General features: G+C 47.8%; 1 protein-coding gene across 4 annotated transcripts in view; it reads left to right on the forward strand.

The window, feature by feature from the left end:
- Window positions 1-18640, forward strand: part of LOC131669120 (nephrin-like) — a 132115-nt gene that overhangs the window by 91587 nt on the left and 21888 nt on the right. For all 4 annotated transcript variants that reach the window (XM_058943764.1, XM_058943761.1, XM_058943762.1 and 1 more), the window contains exons 3-6: window positions 6968-7173; window positions 7980-8090; window positions 9978-10184; window positions 16563-16717. In XM_058943764.1, coding sequence (XP_058799747.1) covers window positions 6968-7173; window positions 7980-8090; window positions 9978-10184; window positions 16563-16717 — 679 coding nt within the window. The remainder of the gene's footprint in view (window positions 1-6967; window positions 7174-7979; window positions 8091-9977; window positions 10185-16562; window positions 16718-18640) is intronic.

Here is an 18640-nt window from a genome sequence, read left to right on the forward strand (position 1 = left end):
GACTGTCTCGTATTACAGGTGGTCATCAATTGGCGAAACGAAGCTCCATTCACGCGGCCAAGTCCAAGCGTCGCCGCAAATCAACGCGCTCATTGTCGCGACCAATAGCACGCCGCCGCCCCGCCCTCTCTTCATTTATTATTCAATAACTAATTGAAAAGTGCCTATTGAACCTTTCACTCTCTTCCTCGATAACTCTCACTCTGCTTTTATTCATTTATTTTATGTTTATGCTATCCGATTACTTATGCTCGGATCATTCTACAAGAAAACTCAAACTTTCATTTCGCCGCAACAATGGTACACAAAACTATATATAACAAATACTTCAATTAATCATTGGCTAATGAATGGCTTACTGCAAACTCACAATTGGACAGTTGATTTGCGGCGACCATTCCAATGGGATTCATGGCCATTCGACGTTTAATTAAATCTCGTATGATAACCATTCCAAGTGAATTAAACATTTTATTCTCGCATTCATTTCATTCCCCAACTAACTATTCTTTTCACGCACACATTCATTAAAAAAATAATAAAGTCTTTTTATCAAAATCTTGTAAATAAGGCATGCTCACCATTATAACCTACGTACTAGAAAAAAATAGTGCAACTGTGTCGCATAATATAAAAATCAACGACGCCATTATCCAATAAGATTGAAGCTGTGTAGTTAAACTAATTAAAGAAGCATTTGAACTTTATAAATTTTATTTGAATTGGAAATCGCAATCTCAAGATGTAGCGATTTGAAACCAATAGACAAAGACATCAGAGACATTGGAAAAAATATCAGAATCTTCATTTTCACTCATGGAAAAGACCAATAAGTCGATTAAATGGGCGAAGCAATCGAATAGTAGAGTAAAACGAAGGTCCCCGAAGAGAACAATTTTCCAAGTCCCTCTGGAAAACTTAAAAAACACTCGAAGGTACTCAAGCGAATTTACACGTAGATTGTACGTAATACCCAGTCGGCGTCGAAGGTGGGGTAGAATTTTTCAGCGTGTAACCACAGCAGGAGCAGGAGCAGCAGCAGTAGCAGCCGTAGAGTCGACGGCGCAGCTGACGCGAACAAGATGAATGCCTGGTTCACTGTATTTTTACGCGCCTTAATAAATCGCTCCTACAGGCGCTACATCGGAGAATCTAGAAATTCATGGGAAAAATCTGCATATTGAGTGTACTTTGCAGGTGCGCGCGGTTATATAAATTGTTTGTTACTCTTCTTTTTTTCCAACTCTCCTGGAAAATATTCGAAAGTATTGGAAAATATTGGAAAGATCGGGCAGAGCCTTGAGCGTTAATTTTCCAGGCGCGCGCTTCATCAAGGTGTCTAGGCAAGACATGTCGCGGGACATTAACTGACGTGAAAACACGAGTAGAGCAGAACAGACGGCAGGCGGGTAAGAAAAGAGCATTGCCCGCAGGTAGAGTGAGAAAGGGACAGGGAGGAGCTCATAATGAAAGCGATGTGTCTTCATTTGGTCGTCGCTCGTTTCAGCCGAGCGCTCGCGCACGTAGCCAGGGTCTACACACACACACAGCGGATACGTCTCTATTCGAGTACATTATATCTGGTTAAGGCTGTGGTCGTCCGAAAACACAGGACAATGCTTTTGCTATCTGCATTTGTGTCAGTCTGGCGCGCGTTTGCGTTTGCCCGCGCCGGATTACCTAACAGGATTTTTATCAACAGCGTTTCGGTTCACACGCAAGCTTCCTGTTCCTCTCCCGCTCGCAGCCGCAGAACAATCATACGAGTTAGCATTTAGCGAATAATGCATCAGGTTGAGCCAAGCAGCGTTGTTTGATGATTAAATATTATTTCTTATTCGCGCTCGTGGGCTTTCATTTCGTTTAACCAAGCGCTTAGCGTTCATTTGACAACATGCGCACGCGCAATGAGCATTGATTGCGTTGAAATAATAACGCGCGTGGCCGCTCAAAAACATTATAACGAGCAGCCATTATTTCATGCAAATTACGTTCTGAATATTGAAAGATGGCTAAATTTAGAGCTGCAGTCAAGTGCTCGCGGGCTTTCTCGTTCTCGCTGAACGGCTCCGGTGGCGCATCAAAGTGTCATTTCTCAATCAAGCTGCACAATGCACGGCAACTTTTAGTCAGCCTAGGCCAAGCAAACGCTCCTAATTCAATTCGCTTGGCGGCAGTTCTCTCGGTAAACAGCCGGTATATTTAGTAGGGAGGAGCTGCAGGTCGACGTCTTGGGTGAGGCTGTTAGAGCGAGACGCGAAGGGACCGTCGCTATGTACACGGCACGTCGGAGCCGTCTCGCAGAGCTAACTACCGCAGCTTGCAGCGCAATTGGATTTACCGCTTGAAATGACGACGTTCGTCTCTCTTTCTGTGGGGGCCACGCGGCTGCCGAGAATCATCACGCTTTTCTTCTGCCGAAGCGCTCATCGACGTGGCGCAATCTTCTCTTGTCTGCTACCAGTCTGCCTTCCAGTGTCATTTCAACATTATTCAAATCTTCAATACGTGTAAGCGGCTTGCGCGGGAATCGAACGCTTTCACCAATTTACATTCGCGTCTATTTGGCTTGAGCATGAAATTGACAGAAATCAGAACATACCTACTTTGTTAAATCACATCCAGAATTCGGACGAATGGAGGTTGCCAAGGAACGAAAAATTACTGGATGAATTTTGAATTATGATTCGCGTCCTTTCCGAGAGCAGATGCAGTGCAAGGCGAGCTCGACCGAGTTCCGAATAAGTCGGCTGTCCCATTGAGAAATCAAGAGTCGCAGTGCAGTGTAGCAAGCTGCAGTTTTGCCGACGACAGTGCCGGCCAATTGTGCAACAGTCGAGTGACTTTCCAGTTAATTACGAGAACGCGAGATTGTCCTTGGGATTCCCGCGTCTGATTGCAGGCAAGTGCGCGCTCTCAACCGAGTTCCGTCACTATCCTCTTCGATCTTGTCTCGATCTGTCGTAGTTTGCTAATCAGACTAATAGCTCTTATCGAATAGTCGCCAGCTTCAATCGTTATGCTCTTGCCTCTTCCCTTGTTTTCATCCTTGATTCTCTTGCGCCCATCGATTCCATCGATCCCATAGATTCAACGGCCCAACAATTTTTTTTCCGCTCGAATATCCCCACTCGCCTATCTGTCTTCCAGTCTCTCTCTCTCAATGGATTTTATTTGACTTGTAATGGTAGGTGATGGATCGAACTAGGGAGAGCTGGCTTGTTGACATCATATTCGAAATTATGAGTTGATGATGTTGTTTTAGGAAGGATGTGATTTCTGTCTCATATTTATCTTGAGATCGAATTTACGCACGCGTTCTCTTTCTATTATGAGCCCGAAGCAAACAAGGAACTTTGATTTTCTTCCTTTATCTTCTCGGTCCGACCCTCGTAATAAGATATAAATAATTCGGGGCTTGTGTTTCGTCAAACTGTCGCTTAAAACGCAAACAAAACAGCTCCCATTTCCTGAACGAGTATATATATATATATATATCAAGCGAGAGGGCAAGGGAGAAAGAGCGAGAGAGAGCGACAGTAGAACGTTGTAAAATGGTCTTAAGGTCGCGCGACGAAATACTTGAGGCCATATCGACCTCTTTACTTACACGCACACCGCGGCCGTATATACGAGTTGTGGCGAGTATTTTATCATTCCCGCCAGCAACGACGACGTCCTACTAGTCGTCGTCGTCGTCGTCGTCGTCGTGCCTCAAGGTGATAAGCATTTACTGCCCGCGCCGCGGCAAGTACAACACACAGGCGAGCACTGTAGCCGTAACACAAGGGGCTAGCCGCAGCGGTGCAGCTTCACGACTCCGGTAATTATTACTATTCCGACTGAGGCTTGTTCGCCAGACCGACAAAAGCCAAGGCTGTTTCACCTATACAATGCCGCCTTAGCGTGGCGGAGACGTCGTAATCACGCTGGAAAATTTACAGTAGGCGCGTCTTTAATGAACCTCCGAATAAAAAGACGCAACTGAAGAAGAAAAAAAGATGCAGTGACGTGGAACTATCGAAGCTGCGTGCTCGAGGCTGCGCATTATATGCGAAGAAAACTGTCGATGAGCAACGTATAAAAACGAGAAAGATATTTTGGCTTTATCGGGCCCACTAGAGGTTCGCCTATTCGATCGCTCGTGCCAAAGTAATTCAAGTAGTGGGATCGACGCTCGGTCAGACATCCATTTTTCAGAGCATTCTCGGTAACTCGAGCATTTTTTCCAACTAAGTTGCACTACAAAGATTCCGCGAGATGTTGCATTTTCTTTGAGCTTCTCGAAAATGTCAGCTGCCAGGCTATTGAATGGGCGCTGCGTCGAGCCACAAGGTCATAAATGCAGGCGCGGTACGGAGCATGAGTTAAGACGATCTTTATCAGTTTTCGGGAGCAAGCGGGAGGCCACTCGTTATGTGGTCGAGAATCAAAAACCGGTTGCTGCGATAAATTTCCCGATTATTAAGTGCACGAGATGAAGAAGCGAGCGAGAGAGTAAGGCTTCAGCCTCTGCCTTAATTGCGCGAGCAGCTCGCATAGAACGCGAGAACGCGAGATCGCGAGGCGTGATATATACAGGAAGCCTGTATATATCACACCTGAATTCTCGGCTGGAGAATCGATCAGGCACTTTCTCGATTAATTAACTTTAGCCCCCGCACGCTTTCGCAATTAAAAGTTTTGCGACGCGACGACCCTCCGTCCAAAATTCATAATAAATTCATAATGCCATAATGAGCTTGACACCTCCGCGACGAAACTGACGTCTCGGTATTACTGCGGCTAATGCGTGCGGCGCATTGGGCGCATTGCGATATAAATCAAATTTTAATTTCAATTAAAAGCGCGGCTTTGGCCTCCGCCACGTTCAGACCAATAGATTCCCAACGCAGATCTAAATATAAGCGAATTATAGCAGAAGCGAGCACATCTGACTAGTCTAAGTAATTAGACGTGGCATTTGGAATGGAAGTCCGAAGCTCGATACTCGCAGACGCGTCACTGGCGCGGAGCTTCTTATTATCTTATGGCAATGTCGCGAGGTCGCGAGGAGATGAGCAGCTGCGATCGCAGCTAAGTGCAGACTTAATGATAGGTAGCAAAGTGAAGTTGCTCCCGAGGAGAAGCGTTGCATTATCCGACGATCTATTATGCAAGCGTGAGTGGTTTACGCTTGGCGAAAGCTTACTTCCATCCATCCACGAACGTTGTTCTCGTCATCTCGGACAGAAATGCTTTCGTTGCTGAATAAGTGACAACAATAGTCGCCTGCAGCGGCAGTTGCGACTGCGAGTCGGAGATAACAGCAAAAAACGACAACGCAACAGCAGTCTGGCAGAGATAGCCCCGAAAGAGAACGACGCCGGGCGCGTGTGTATATCGAGCTCGTGCGCCACGGACGGACCTAGTTTACAAACTATTACGCGAGCCATTAATATTCAGTCGGCTCTTATCTAGCCGCGGCCTGACAAGAAAATGCATAATTTCGACGAGCCCCCAGTCTCGCGATGCGTGCCCACGTGTGTCTGTGTGCGCCTATCTCGCGCCATTTCCATTTGCCCTGGCCAATCTTGCGCTACTTCAACTTTGCATTTCCGTTTCTTCGCTGAGAGCAGCAGCTGGACCGCCGCTTCACTCTCCGACTGATGCGCGCGCGAGCTACAAATGCATGCGCAGCCTCGAGCCAAGAGCCGCCAATTTTCGATTGTCCATCCAGCCGACTGGTCGATCTGCGCGAGCAAACAGCGCAACTTGGTCCAATTCGCCCTTTCACTGCCGGGCCAAAGGTTTGCAGCCCCAATTCGCCGCAATTTTTAATCACACCGCTTGCCACGAGAAGTGCACAGTTTGGTTCACTGAAAAAAGAACCGTGTGGCCAAAGCGAATACAAATTGGTCGCTGAGTTTCGCTCGTCGCGCGCAGACGTGCTCCTCGTTCTTGGCGCACTTCTTACATCCTGTCGACAGGTAGCTTAAATTCGACTCGCGCGTCACCTCACCGAACGAACGCGCGGGAGAACGCGTGCACACGAACCCGCAGCTGCTGCCGTTGCTGCTGCCGCTTCGCTGGTGTCTTTGACGTCGTGGCCCACAGCGGAAGTCGGCCCGCGCCTCGAGGGAGCGGTCGTTTAATGAATATGCAAATCGCCTCACTCGCACATACGGGCCACCCTGGGAGATCCTTAAAGCTGCTAGCTGTTCTTTAACGCCCCTCCCCCCTCCGTCTTCTCTCTCGAGAGGGAGAACGTCGCACAAGGCAAACGAAATTCTTGGCACGAGGAAATTGCGAAAAGTCCTCTCTGCTGGCGATTCTGCGGAATCGACCTGGAAAAAAGAGCCGAAGGTTAATTGAAAAACGCAGCCCTTTGACAGATGGCGATCCTGTGACTATATAGTGCTCAATACTGCTCCGGATTCCCTCTTTGTAAGTGCCACCCGTCGAGCTAGCATTCCCATTCAATTTGCGGCTACAGATTGATTGTTCGACTTCAAATGGCACGCGATGAATGTTGTTTCGCTAGGATCTCGAGCTTTCTACGTGGCAGCGCACTCATCGGCTCTATAATTATACTTTTTCATCGATGGAGTCACTCATTGTACACATTGTGCATCCACGCGCTGATTAATGATTGACGGCTCGCTCTCTATACAGATCCATATCTCTATACAAGCCATTCTTGGACGACTCGCGAGATTTCTGAATGGCTATCCACAACTGGAGCTCAGACCCTCGATGCATTCATGAAACAGCTTATCAGTTATGCTTTGATAAGCAAATACCAACCGACTCGCAGTTTCGTTGCGTTATTAACTTTTTGTATCGCTTACCGCGACAGTATTTCGTTGCGATTCTCTAAACGCGCAATAAAACAGTCATTTTTTCGATCCAGATGTAGCGTACTCGTGAGCTTCGAAACCTTTGCAATGCAATACAATATTTAAAGCATCGAAATGATTTGTTACAGCTACGACATACGAAATAAGCACCCATCGAAAGCGCAACAGTGGATGTCGGACTATCTGAATCAACGAGCATTTTTTCAACCGAAGTCAGAGCCAGCGACACTCAACATCAACAACGTAGTAGAAAGCGACGAGGGGGAGTACAGGTGTCGTGTCGACTTTATGAAAAATCCTACGAGAAATTCCTGGGTACATCTAACCGTCATCAGTAAGTATCAATAGCAGCCATTGTCACATTAAAAAAAGTCATGGATGAATCAGTTTGATCTCGTAAAAGCTAGAAAAATAAATCTTGGCAAATTAGCGCGATGTAAGATTTTATGCGATCGTCTATAACGATGCCATTAGCTAGCGTGTCCAACGTATGCGTTTCGTTCGATCCATTAGAGGGTTCTGCGACGGAATGCCAGCCAGCTTGTCTCCTGCCATGTATATTGTGGAAAGAGAGGCCAAAGCAAAAGCAAAGGAGATCTCACGAACAAGTGATGCAAGAATCCTAGCTAGTCTGCCTTCGCTCTCTTTCTCGAGTGGCTCGAGCAAAGAAACGAAACGAGGTTAAAACGAGCGCTCGGCCGAAAGGACACGGCATACAAGTGTTGTTTTTCCACTTCTTTGACGCTCACATTGACCTCGTTGACGGCGCGTACTCGCAAAAATGGCATCGTTAGGAGGCAACACTGTCCATTGTGAACAGCGACCATCCAGAAGTACAGCGTTAATCGATGTTCGGAGCAGTATTAAAACTCAGTAGCTAGTAAAAATGATGGCAAGCAAGCGCAACAAAAATCCGCGGGATTTTTCACAGTCAAATTTCATGTCTTCCGGTTATAAGACGTTGTATTGTGTCTGGTACCCCCTGTGAATATTTCTTGTTTGCTCCTACTAGCAAGCTTTTCAAAAAGCTTTCATCACGATCGCATGATATGAGATTGAATTTTAATACTTGTGTTGTTATTTGCATTACTCGATATTGCATTCAAGACAGAAAATAATTGCATATCGTACTGCTTTCAGTTCCGCCGCATTTACCGAGGATCGAGAACGAAGCCGGTCAAATCGTCAAATCCGTAGCTGGACCCTACGTGGAAGGAGGCGATATGCGACTGAAGTGTATAGTAACCGGAGGTAAATTATTCATTTATGCGTCATTAACCATAATCATTAATAGTTGTCAACACGTTTTGATAGCCATACGCAGACGACTAATGTGTAACCGCGAAATCAATCGTAAATCCATCACATTAGTCTGGTACACGGTTGGGTTATTACAATTCGTGCGCGCACTTAATTATCGTTTTCATGCTCAACCTCGCCTCGCCGAGCTGTCGTCAATTTATCGTGTGAACCAACTGCGAAATCGATCGGCTTCTCTGAAAAAGCCCAGATCTACTTGAGCGTGTCGCTTCTGCTTCAAAGTGCAGATTAATTGCTCCAATTTTCTTGACACCTACAAGCCAAAGCCGCCTTTGTGTTCTGGTCATTTGAAAACATCTGGACAAATATTAGAACATGCGCAATCGTCGCGAGACCTGTACTTAGAACGCCTTCGAACGCTTTCTCATGAGAATTCCTGCGATTTCAAAATTCCACGCTTAGATCAATTTGAAAACACATTAATTCAATAGGCTATACTAGTTGAATTTGCGGCTGGCAACTACCGAGTGTGTGTGTGTATACGAGTAGCGCAAAATCGATGCGACCACGAAAAAGTGTCGGTTGCGCGGGCCGTTTATTGTTATCGGAGAGGGGGTCGCATGTGTGACGTGCGCACACTATTAGCGCGCTTGTCGTCGAGTCTATTCCGCATCCTTTATACCAGCCTATAATAGCGTGTTTTTAAAAAAAAGCTGGGCAACCTTATGGCCTATTGAAACATAACACGACGTTGAGGTCTGACTGCGAGACGATCGCGACTATTGTCAATTAGAATTTCAAACTTTGTTTTCCAATTAAGGTATTTCCTGCGCATAGCAGACCTCTTGCCGCTCACTTTGACTTAGTCATCTTGGCGCTTGTCTTTTTATCGACCACGCAATATTGAATTTCGTTGATGAGAGTAAATATCTGTAAAATGAAATGAAACGGCGAAGGAGGGTAATACGAGTAAACACGTTGCTCTACACATCGAGCAAGAGAAACGGAAAAAGAGAGAACCGTGAAGACGGAAGAAAAAGCCAGTGGAAACAAACAAGAGGATAGGAGAGAGAGCGAGAATAGGGGGGGGGGGGCGGAAATAGAAAACCGATAGCGTCGGCACTATATATCATAGCTTTTCTCCGTCACTATTCTTTTGCTCGCTCACGCTCGAGCACTCAGCTTTTATTTTGCTCGTTTTCGTCGCACGGTAGCTCGCGTCGCGTCTATCTCCTCCGGGGATTATCCGCACGCAACGTCCATTATGAATTATGAATGAACGTATTTATACTATAGAGAAGGCGAAGGCGAAGAGAAAGGAAAATAGATGAGGCGAGTGATTATCGCTTCATCGTTGGTGATGCCCTCTCGGCAAAGGACGCACTAATAATCTCAAATACTTAGCTACTCCGACTTAATTAAATCGACACTTGTCTGCGCTCTTTCATTTTTTTCCGTGTCATTGCCTACCTCGCTCATGTTTATCCTTTTGTTCGGCGTGACGAGTCTATCTTTGAAAGTGATGCGTAATGTGCTTTTCAAAGATTAAAGCCGGCAAATGGGCTCGTTGATCTGGCTGTTCTTCGTAAAATAAGCAAAACTGCCGGTACGCACAAATAAAAGCATAAGAAAACCAACGCAAAGCTTCAAGTGCGCGCACACATTAAGCTAATTGTATTGTTGCCGCGACTGAAAAACCTGCTCAACGTTTTATTACAACGTAAAACTGAAATCTTTCATTGTACTCGCCTTAAATGTTCTCGGTATTCAACCTCAAAATGATTCGTGGATCAGCCAACGATTTTTCGATGGTATCGCCCAAACGTATATTATTTGCAATGATATGCAATTGAAGGATGACTTTCGCTCTGATTTCAGGCCGACCACAGCCAACGTTACGTTGGTGGCGACGCGAAACGCTGCTAGATGGCAAGGACGGCCCAGGCGACTCGCTGTCGGTCAAGAGTAACACGCTGGTCGTGAGAAATCTTGACAGGTCGGATCTGCACGCCGTGTTCACGTGTCAAGCGTCCAACAACAACATCAGTCTGCCCGTCTCGGCCTCGGTGGCCATCGAGATGCACTGTAAGTATCTTGCTCTTGTTTATCCTCTCGCCACATTGAATCGATCAATTGTAACTTCAAAGACAATTACAGAGCATTAAACAGCATCGGCTTAGCTGTTGACGCGTAGCACTCGAAATAAGCCTGACTTTTTGACGTGCGCTCACCGCTCGCTGCTCGCCGCACGCACGAGCCCGAGACGGAGAGAGGAACTGGCTCGTAAATTAAGAACGCGGCTCGGTTGAGATTTTTATAGCCAGTGGCCGCGCATGGCCTATGCTTAGTGGATAAGACTCTACTGGAAGATTTATTTAGCGCGAAGGCCACGGATAAGCATATTAATGTTGCGACAATAATAGTCGTAGTAAATCTAATTAAGCAACCGCAAGAGAAAAACAGGAGTGGAAAACAGAAGGAAACAGGAGCGAAAAAAGTCTGTTGCTTCAATAGCTAGGAGCTCGACGGCAAAAAATAGCCCCGAGAGAGAGAGAGAGAGAGAGAGAGAGAGAGAGATGCTGCACAAAGCTACTCTCATTCATTAGCCAGCGCGCGAGGCTCGAGGCTAAACGAGGCAGCGAGGGCTAATCGCGTCGGAAGCTAGAGCCAGCGTTGTGAGCCGAGTGGCTGCGGACCGATTTGCCGATCATCGCTGGCGACCGTTGAAAAGCGGCACTTGCACAGCTCTTCACTTGCCACTCATTTCCCGGCAGCTTTTCGCACCTCCGCACTCTCTTTGACAGCTTAAACGCGCTCTCGCATACATCAGCGCTGATTCGGCATGCACGTCTTTGTCGTCGCTAAACCCCAAAGGATATTCACTCACCTCGGCTCTGTGTACCTAAGCACCAAAGCACCAAATGATTGGAAGCTCGCATCCTGTACGTACATCGACTTGCCGACCACATTCGACTTGTCGAAGGGCCGGGCAAGCATCCCCCGTGGCGTTGACTGATGTCTGATTATGGCTGCCCACCTTGATCCTAATTGATGTCCATCCTCTTTACCAGCCAATACCTCGGTCCGTCTAGGGAGGACGCGCGGCGTGCGATCTATCGAGCGGAACGAGGAGCAGTAAGGAGAGCGCGAGCACGATAAATTTTCAAATGACCCTTGCCGACCCCGCGTACGCGCGCATAATCAGCGCTATGCACGGCGCGCGATTCCATATCGTTCGACCACATCTCGCGATCTTCGGGCTGAAAGCTGATCGCCCGCTAACGAAGATCAAAGTATACGAGCGTTAGTATGTTAGCGCAGAGAAACAGCGCATCCTCGTTCGCTTATTTGGCTTTTCGAGCTTTCGCACATAAACAAACTAGCCCGTAGAGTTCCTATCCAAGTTCCGACGCAGCTCCAATTCAAATTCGCAAAATTAACACTCCCTATGCCAACAAAAAGAAAAGAACTGTGACGATGAAAACCTAGCTTTCAATGTATCAGAAAAGCAAAATACATTTTCTTCCGCATTCGATTTTCTAAGGAATTGCATAACCGCGGCTGTATCTCGCGATAGAGAACACGCGAGAGCTCACATCGTTGATCGACGTTCCGAGTTGGCACGCCGAGGTGCTGAAAATTTGCGGCATCAAAATATAAGGAAGAAACATCAGATACGAGAATAATAAAGCAATACGCAGCAAAAAGAACGGTAGTAAGCAGCCGAGTGTTGCGATTATGACGGCGCGTATACGCATAAAATTACAACGCACAAATGTTCCCCGAGCGAACGAGCGACTAGGTTGCGCACTGATATCGCTCGTACTCTTATCAGCAGCACCGAGCGCGAAAGCACCACTGCAACATCGTTTACGAGCTCCGCACACAAGCTTAGAGTGGCCATGGACAAATCGTTATAGGCGCCAGGTCATCTGTTGGTCGGCCGCCTTTCATCTGGCAGCTCGAGCTTGACTCGATAATCGATTTCCGCCACTGAGAGCCGACTGCAGCAACACGTACTCGTGCTTTGTTCGTTTCAAGTTGGAAAGGTCGGAAGGGAAAGGCGACGCTGAGCTGCTTCCGGCGACCAAAGAGGTCGCTCTCGCGCTCGGCGTGCGCACATCTCCGGAGAAATCAAGGCGGCCAGTGCGGTGTCTCGTTCTGCCTGATACGAATTGAAGCCTCGACGAGTCTGGCGAGTTATTTAATTAAGCTGCGTCGTTCCCTTCCACGGCCGGCCCCTTTGACGAGGCAGCTAACGAGCTTGCGGCTGCTCTCAACGGCGCGGCTCGCAGCACTAACGGGACAAATCCGCCTAGCTGCGCAGCATGTATGGTGTGCATGGCTGATCGATAATTCCAAACTCGGCCGACACGAGGCCGACACGAGGCCAACACGAGGCCGACTCGGCCCGATTTCTCACCCTCAGCGACAAGGAAGAAAATTCTTGGCGGACCGCGCACCACCGAGAAATTGAATAAAGTTCCGGCGGCCCGCGAAGCCATCGATCGCGCGCAAGCGAGCCGAGGCGGGAATCTAAATTAATCATGGCGCAAACGATCGGATGAGAAACGAGGAGGAAAATTGGCAAGATAAGGAAGATGATATCGCGACGTCCCGGCGAGGATGGCAAACGAGAAAGTAAAGAGGCGAAAAAGCTCGGAGCGCTCGCTCGCCAAGTCGCGCGCCAAGTCGCTCACCTAAAAAAGAGGAGCTTCAGCGTGGCGTTGCATAGCACGAGGATCGGGCGTAAAAACTAATGGAGCAAGGACGACGGTACTTTCGTTTTCTTAATCTCGCTTGGCTCTTCTCCGGGAATCCGGGCGCGCCACGGCAATCGAAGAAGATCGCCCAATGAAGCGGTTCCCTAGAGGTGCCGAGGACCGACGCTCAAGAGGACCTCAAGAGCGACGAATAAGCAGAAACGATAATCGCCCGATGGGGAGATTATTAGGCCGAGAGAGCGAGCAAGCAGCGAGGATTGAATTGAGCTGGCGCCCACCAGCAGCCCTCCTTCCTAATCGAGCCTGACTAATTAGAGGCCAGTTTAGGCCAGTTCAGGCCAGTTTAGGCCAGTATCCCGGTTATGGACTCGCTCTTATGCCAAACCATCCTATGGGTCTGATTTACTCCCCGTAACACGGCTAGCCAGTTGCTCATTTGCGCTTATCATCCCCTTGTCACGCCCACCCATTCGCTAACATGCTACGTTTATTCTCTTAATAAGCTACTCAGCTCTTCTCGCCATTGTCCGACAGTCTGACTTTCCTCTCAAGCAAAGCCAAACTAATTGAACGTCTATATTAAAAGCTTCAATGTTCGAACAACTATGCAAGAGTTCAATGCTTTCTCCATTACATTAATGATTTTCTAATTTCCTTGCTCCGTGGCCTTGCCGAATAGTTCACGCTAATCCATTCAATGCAGTGGCTCGTTCAAACTCCGGCATATATTAAAACAACCAACGACTGACGTAATGCAATAACTATTTACTAATATGTCTATAATCTGTAATCACATAAAGACATTGTTAAGGGGACCAGCCGGTGTTCATCGAGAACACAAGAAATTCTCGTTATTGTCGTCTAAAAACCATTGTAACGAAGATATTTTAAGGTGATCGGTTCAAACCTTCGTTTTCCTTGTCGTAAGTCCAACATCTTATTTATTCAAAAAATGTAGTTCGTCACCCTTTTCTTAGTGTCGGAAATGTTCGAAAATCACTTGCTTCATCGTGATTTTTTCAAAAATTGTCATAAAAAACTTTGAAATTTTAAAACCCTTGAGCAATTACGAAGAATGAAAGTTTCAATAAATCAACAAAAACTAATTATAAAATTGATTGGACGAAACAAGGATCAGGTAAACGAAAAGAAAACGATAGGATTAGATCGAGAAAATCTGGCGAGAAAGAAAAACAATGTTAAGATTTGTTTGGTAGTATTGTTCGATTGGTCTCGCGATTCATTTATTTTGAAGAAAGGAAGGAAATGCTCGAACGAACGGGAGGTCCGAAGACAAAAGAAGTCGTGGGAAATTGGAAAGTCTGGAGAGGGAGTAAACTCGACTGGGAAAATAGAAATAAAAATAAAAAAAACGGAAGAGAGAGAGAGAGAGAGAGAGAGAGAGAGAGAGAGCAATAAATAGCGACGCTCAATAGAAAAGCAGATGGGAAGCGATAGAAAGAGAAGACCTTGCGGCTCGAAGAAAGGGAATAACGACGCAGTAGGCTGGAGCAGAGTCGCGGGCACAGAAAGCCAAATGATTTGGAAGCGCTAGGTTCCAAAAGCAGAGAATGCGAAAGGCTAGAAGAGAATAAGGTAGAATCCAAGGTAGATGCGAGGGGTGTAGGAGCTGCAGCCTCGAGGCTGAGTCAGCAAAGACACTGGCACTGGCTCTTTTGAACCACCGTGAAGAGGCCTCTCAGACTCCAGCTTGATGGTGACCTACGTCGCGTCGCGGAGTGGGCCCACAACAAGGCGCTTTATTTCTGCCAGTCGCTGCCACATCGGTCGACGAGCCCAACACACTCAACGCGCACCCCCAGCCTGTTATTCTTCTGTAGCACGCGCCTTTGTTCAGTCGACCGTTACTCTCGAGCGAACTTGTCGCCGCCGCTTCGCGCGTTGCCCTGTCTGCTTTTATCACAGAATCACAGAGGAGACTTGTCCTCGAAGAATTTTCGCTGGATCCGTGTGTATCAACGGCAAAGCACAGCGCGTCTACTCGACGCGTAAAGAGGCAGTTGGAATCTCGTTAGCGTTCGTTACTATTGAAGGCCCGTAAGCCGATAAACCATATATAGATCCGTGGAGGACTGATTAACGCTGTTTTTTCTCTCTTAGAACTGATAATCCTCGTTTCGCTACTACAATGGATTTATACGGGAGAGAGCTTGCAGCAAAGCAAACAAGTCGGTAATAACCAAGCTCACTCGAAGTTAATCCCGGCTCACGTGCATACGCTGCGAAGCCCCCTGAACGCGCTCCCGGTGTATTTTCAATTCTCCATAGCAGTAAGTTCTCTTGAGCCGATCCGTATATTACTGCCTCGGGACTTTATCCTCGAAGCTTCCTGTTCTTGTTGTTGTTTTTTTATTTCCACTTGTTTTCCGAAAATCGAAGCTTTTCAATTCCCAACCCAACCCAACCCAACCCAACCCCAACTCCTCGAGCGCATCATTCTAGCGCCAATACAGACCTACTAATCGATATTCAGAGCTCAACTATTGACGCAATACTACGGCGATAAACGTTGATGGTTTCTCTGGGCTGCGACCGTGCAGCTCGTGCCACGATAACTTCATTATTTCGGTACGTTTGATGATTTATGAGTTTCGGAAAGCGAGTCTCCATCAATGTCAGTCACGGTATCAAATGTATTTGTCATGTAACTGCAAATCAACCTCTTCGCTCGATTTATTCTCGCGGCCTGCACGTACTCGCGCGACACACTCTCGAGACCGATGTATCTGATTAAGCATATACTTTTCATTACTGGAGTCCCCTGGCAATCGATCAACTCGATCGAGAAAAACAAACAAATTATCAAGAAAGCCATGACTATTTTAAATGTTACTCGTTGAATACCGCGGCCTTCGATAGTAATTATCGGCTAACAAGGGAATAGCACCCTGCGGGTGTTGTTGGGAATAATTCAAGGAAAACTTGGCTGGAATAAAAGAAACAGGAAATCATTGGGTCGGCGAAGCAAACAAGAGTTTTACGAATGCCAAGGCCTTTAAGGTTCGCCGCGCATTTACATATATATAGATAGTCCAGTGCCAAGAAGAGGAATAAAAGAAAGGACGAGTAAGTAAAAGCCGACTAGAAAGAGAGAAGGAGGAAAGGCCACAGAAAGCGCGGAAAATTTTTCATTGGGAGTCGAAAGTTCGAAGCTCGGAAAGTTTAATTCCGAGCCCTCACTTGGAAAGCTCGATGCTGCTTGAATGGAGAATCTTGCAACTCCTTTTCATGCCAGCCGCTCCTGCACGCCCAGCACACAGCTGTCCTCGTTCTTTCTCCTTTTTTTCTTTCTTTGCTCTTCATTGACTTGCCAGCAACACACAATAGGGCACACCTGAGCACCTGATTCGTTTGATCTTGTGCAAATTTCCTCGTGGACTCGTGGCGATGACAATGTGAAATTCAAATGTCAGCACGACGATTAATACATCATACTGTCAGTGATACAATCAGGAGGATCGTAAAGATTAGACGTGAAGTATGTACGTTATTCAGCGCGTATAGTACTTAGCCGAGTTTAAACTAGCCGAGAATTAGCATGATCGCCGAGCTTATCAGATCGAAAATATCGCGGCTGAGCTCTCCTGCTCTCTTCCCTCGGCGTATCGCTGAGATCTGTTCGCGTCTACAGTTTAATTTGTCCGAAGGCAAATCGGTCGAAAATCCAGTTGTATTTGAACGAAGCAATATTAACAATAGGCTGTTGGGTCTGTTACAGTGCGTCCGCTGAACGTGACAATATTGACGAGCGAGGACGCGCCGCTGAGCGCCGGCCGCAAGTACGAAATCAACTGCATGAGCGTGGGCTCGCGACCGCCTGCCAAGCTCACCTGGTACATGGAGGGCCAACTGCTCAGCAACTACACGGAAAAGGTGAGCTATGTCGTCGCTGTAAAATAAAAACGCTCGGCCTTTGAGCCGAGCAGTGATGCTCGTCTCCGCGTCTGCGCGAGCCCCTCTCCGTCCTGTTTGTTATTATTTTAATACACCACTTGCAAGTGGCGGCGACCCCCTGAAATTAAAAAATATCATCAGCTGGTCAATATCCGCAGCGCCAGCTCGTTTTGTCGGTCTTTGCTCTGCTCTTTTCTTCGTTAATTAAGCGGCGAGCTGCTCCCGCCGGAGAGCGAATAAATGAGGTGTCTCGTCATACGGAGATGAAACAAAAGAAGGTTAAGAGAATGGGCAGCAAGAAAAATTGGAGGAAATTTAAAGAAACGAGGAATTAGCGAGAGAAAAAAGGCACGTCCTCGGCACGGATAATAAGATTCAAAGAGTGAGAAAGAAAGACATTTCAGCAGTGAATTAACGTTAAGTGATGAGACAAAGGGAGAGAGATGTTGTGGCCTCGTTTTCTATCTCGTTCGCTCGGCCTCTCTCCCCTGTCTACTTTTCATTAATCGCGAGATTAAAACAGGCGCCCTGTACGCCAAGGGACGAGCGTTTCACGTAATAAAGCCGAGCGAGACTGAGAGAGGGAGTAAGCGCTCAGGCATTAGGTGATAAAAGCCCGCGACGGCGCCAGCAGGATTCTTCCCGAGCTGTTACCGAAAATTAAACCCTCCGCGCGCGGCCGTGCGCCGACTGTTTAATGGCAAGCTCTAGCTGCTTGCGTAAAGGTCAAGATTGATTATGACTCGCGAGCCCTTCGCTCGATCGCGATCGCTACTTCCCATCCTTATTTTTCTCCGGCTAGAAAGCCGAAGAAAAATAAGTTTCCATTCGTTCGTTAAAATTCACGCATTCGCCATTGAACGCTGGCTCCTTTCGGCGGCAACATTAGCAGCGCGCCCAAGCGCCAGCGCTATCGCTATTTACATCCTCGAACATTAGCGCGCACGCCATGTGGCAATTAGCCCGCGGAGAGCCGATGTTTTCGCGATCTGTGCATCTGTGCTCCCCATATAGTAGCCTCGCCTCTGATGCGAGCCGATCGCCACGGATAACGCCAATTCCCTTTTCGCCTTTCCTTTTTTCCTCCTTTTTTCCTCCTTTTTTCCTCGTTCCTGCTCCCTTTTGCCGCCGCTCGGCCGATGCCCGACGACGATCGCGTGATTCACCAGACGCGGAGGAAACCACCAGAACAAGACGCCTCGGCGCGCACTACGAGCGGCTCTTCGTTATTGACAAATCAAAGTACTCGAGTCGGCGCTCGGCTGCAATTGCACGCATCGATCGCTCCTCAAGGCAGCAGCCAGCACGGAACGGAACTACTGGAATTACTCGCAATCGGACAAGCGACGGACGGCCTAACGCCAAATCGAAACCGCGAGCGACCGAACGGCCGCGCGGATGATCGCAGCGAGCGCGGCGGTCGCATTCCGTCAAAGATCGCGCGGTGCAAATAGCTCGATGCGGCCAGAAGTGCAGGCGCCAACAGCGGCAGCGACAGGCAGAAAGATAGCCGTGACGCGCGCCAGCGATGTCGCGCTCGGCACCGGCGATCGACATTCTCGCAGTACATCACGCGCCAACCGCAGATGAAGTCGGCGCGCATACCTCGCTCTCGAATTCTACACGCCCAGGCCCGAGCTCGTGTTTGGGCGCTGCCGCAGCGACAGGGCCGGAGGCGCGGAATGTGTGCGCACTTGGTCCGCTTCTCGGCAGGCGCCGTATAACGGATGACGCGCTCACGGCGAATTCGCGGGACTCGTACCGTTCTTTCTCGACTCGACGGCTCGACTCGGCAGCCCAGTTAGGCGGTATTACTCGCCAGGTTCGTCCGACTCGTCTGACTGCAGAGCTCGGCTGGTCCAACACTTGCAGACTCGCCTCGCTGACTTTCTAATTAAATTG

This window comes from Phymastichus coffea, unplaced genomic scaffold (genome assembly GCF_024137745.1).
Source record: "Phymastichus coffea isolate CEN01 unplaced genomic scaffold, Cenicafe_Pcof_1.1 PCOF00087, whole genome shotgun sequence".
In the NCBI taxonomy this organism is placed as follows: Eukaryota; Metazoa; Arthropoda; class Insecta; order Hymenoptera; family Eulophidae; genus Phymastichus; species Phymastichus coffea.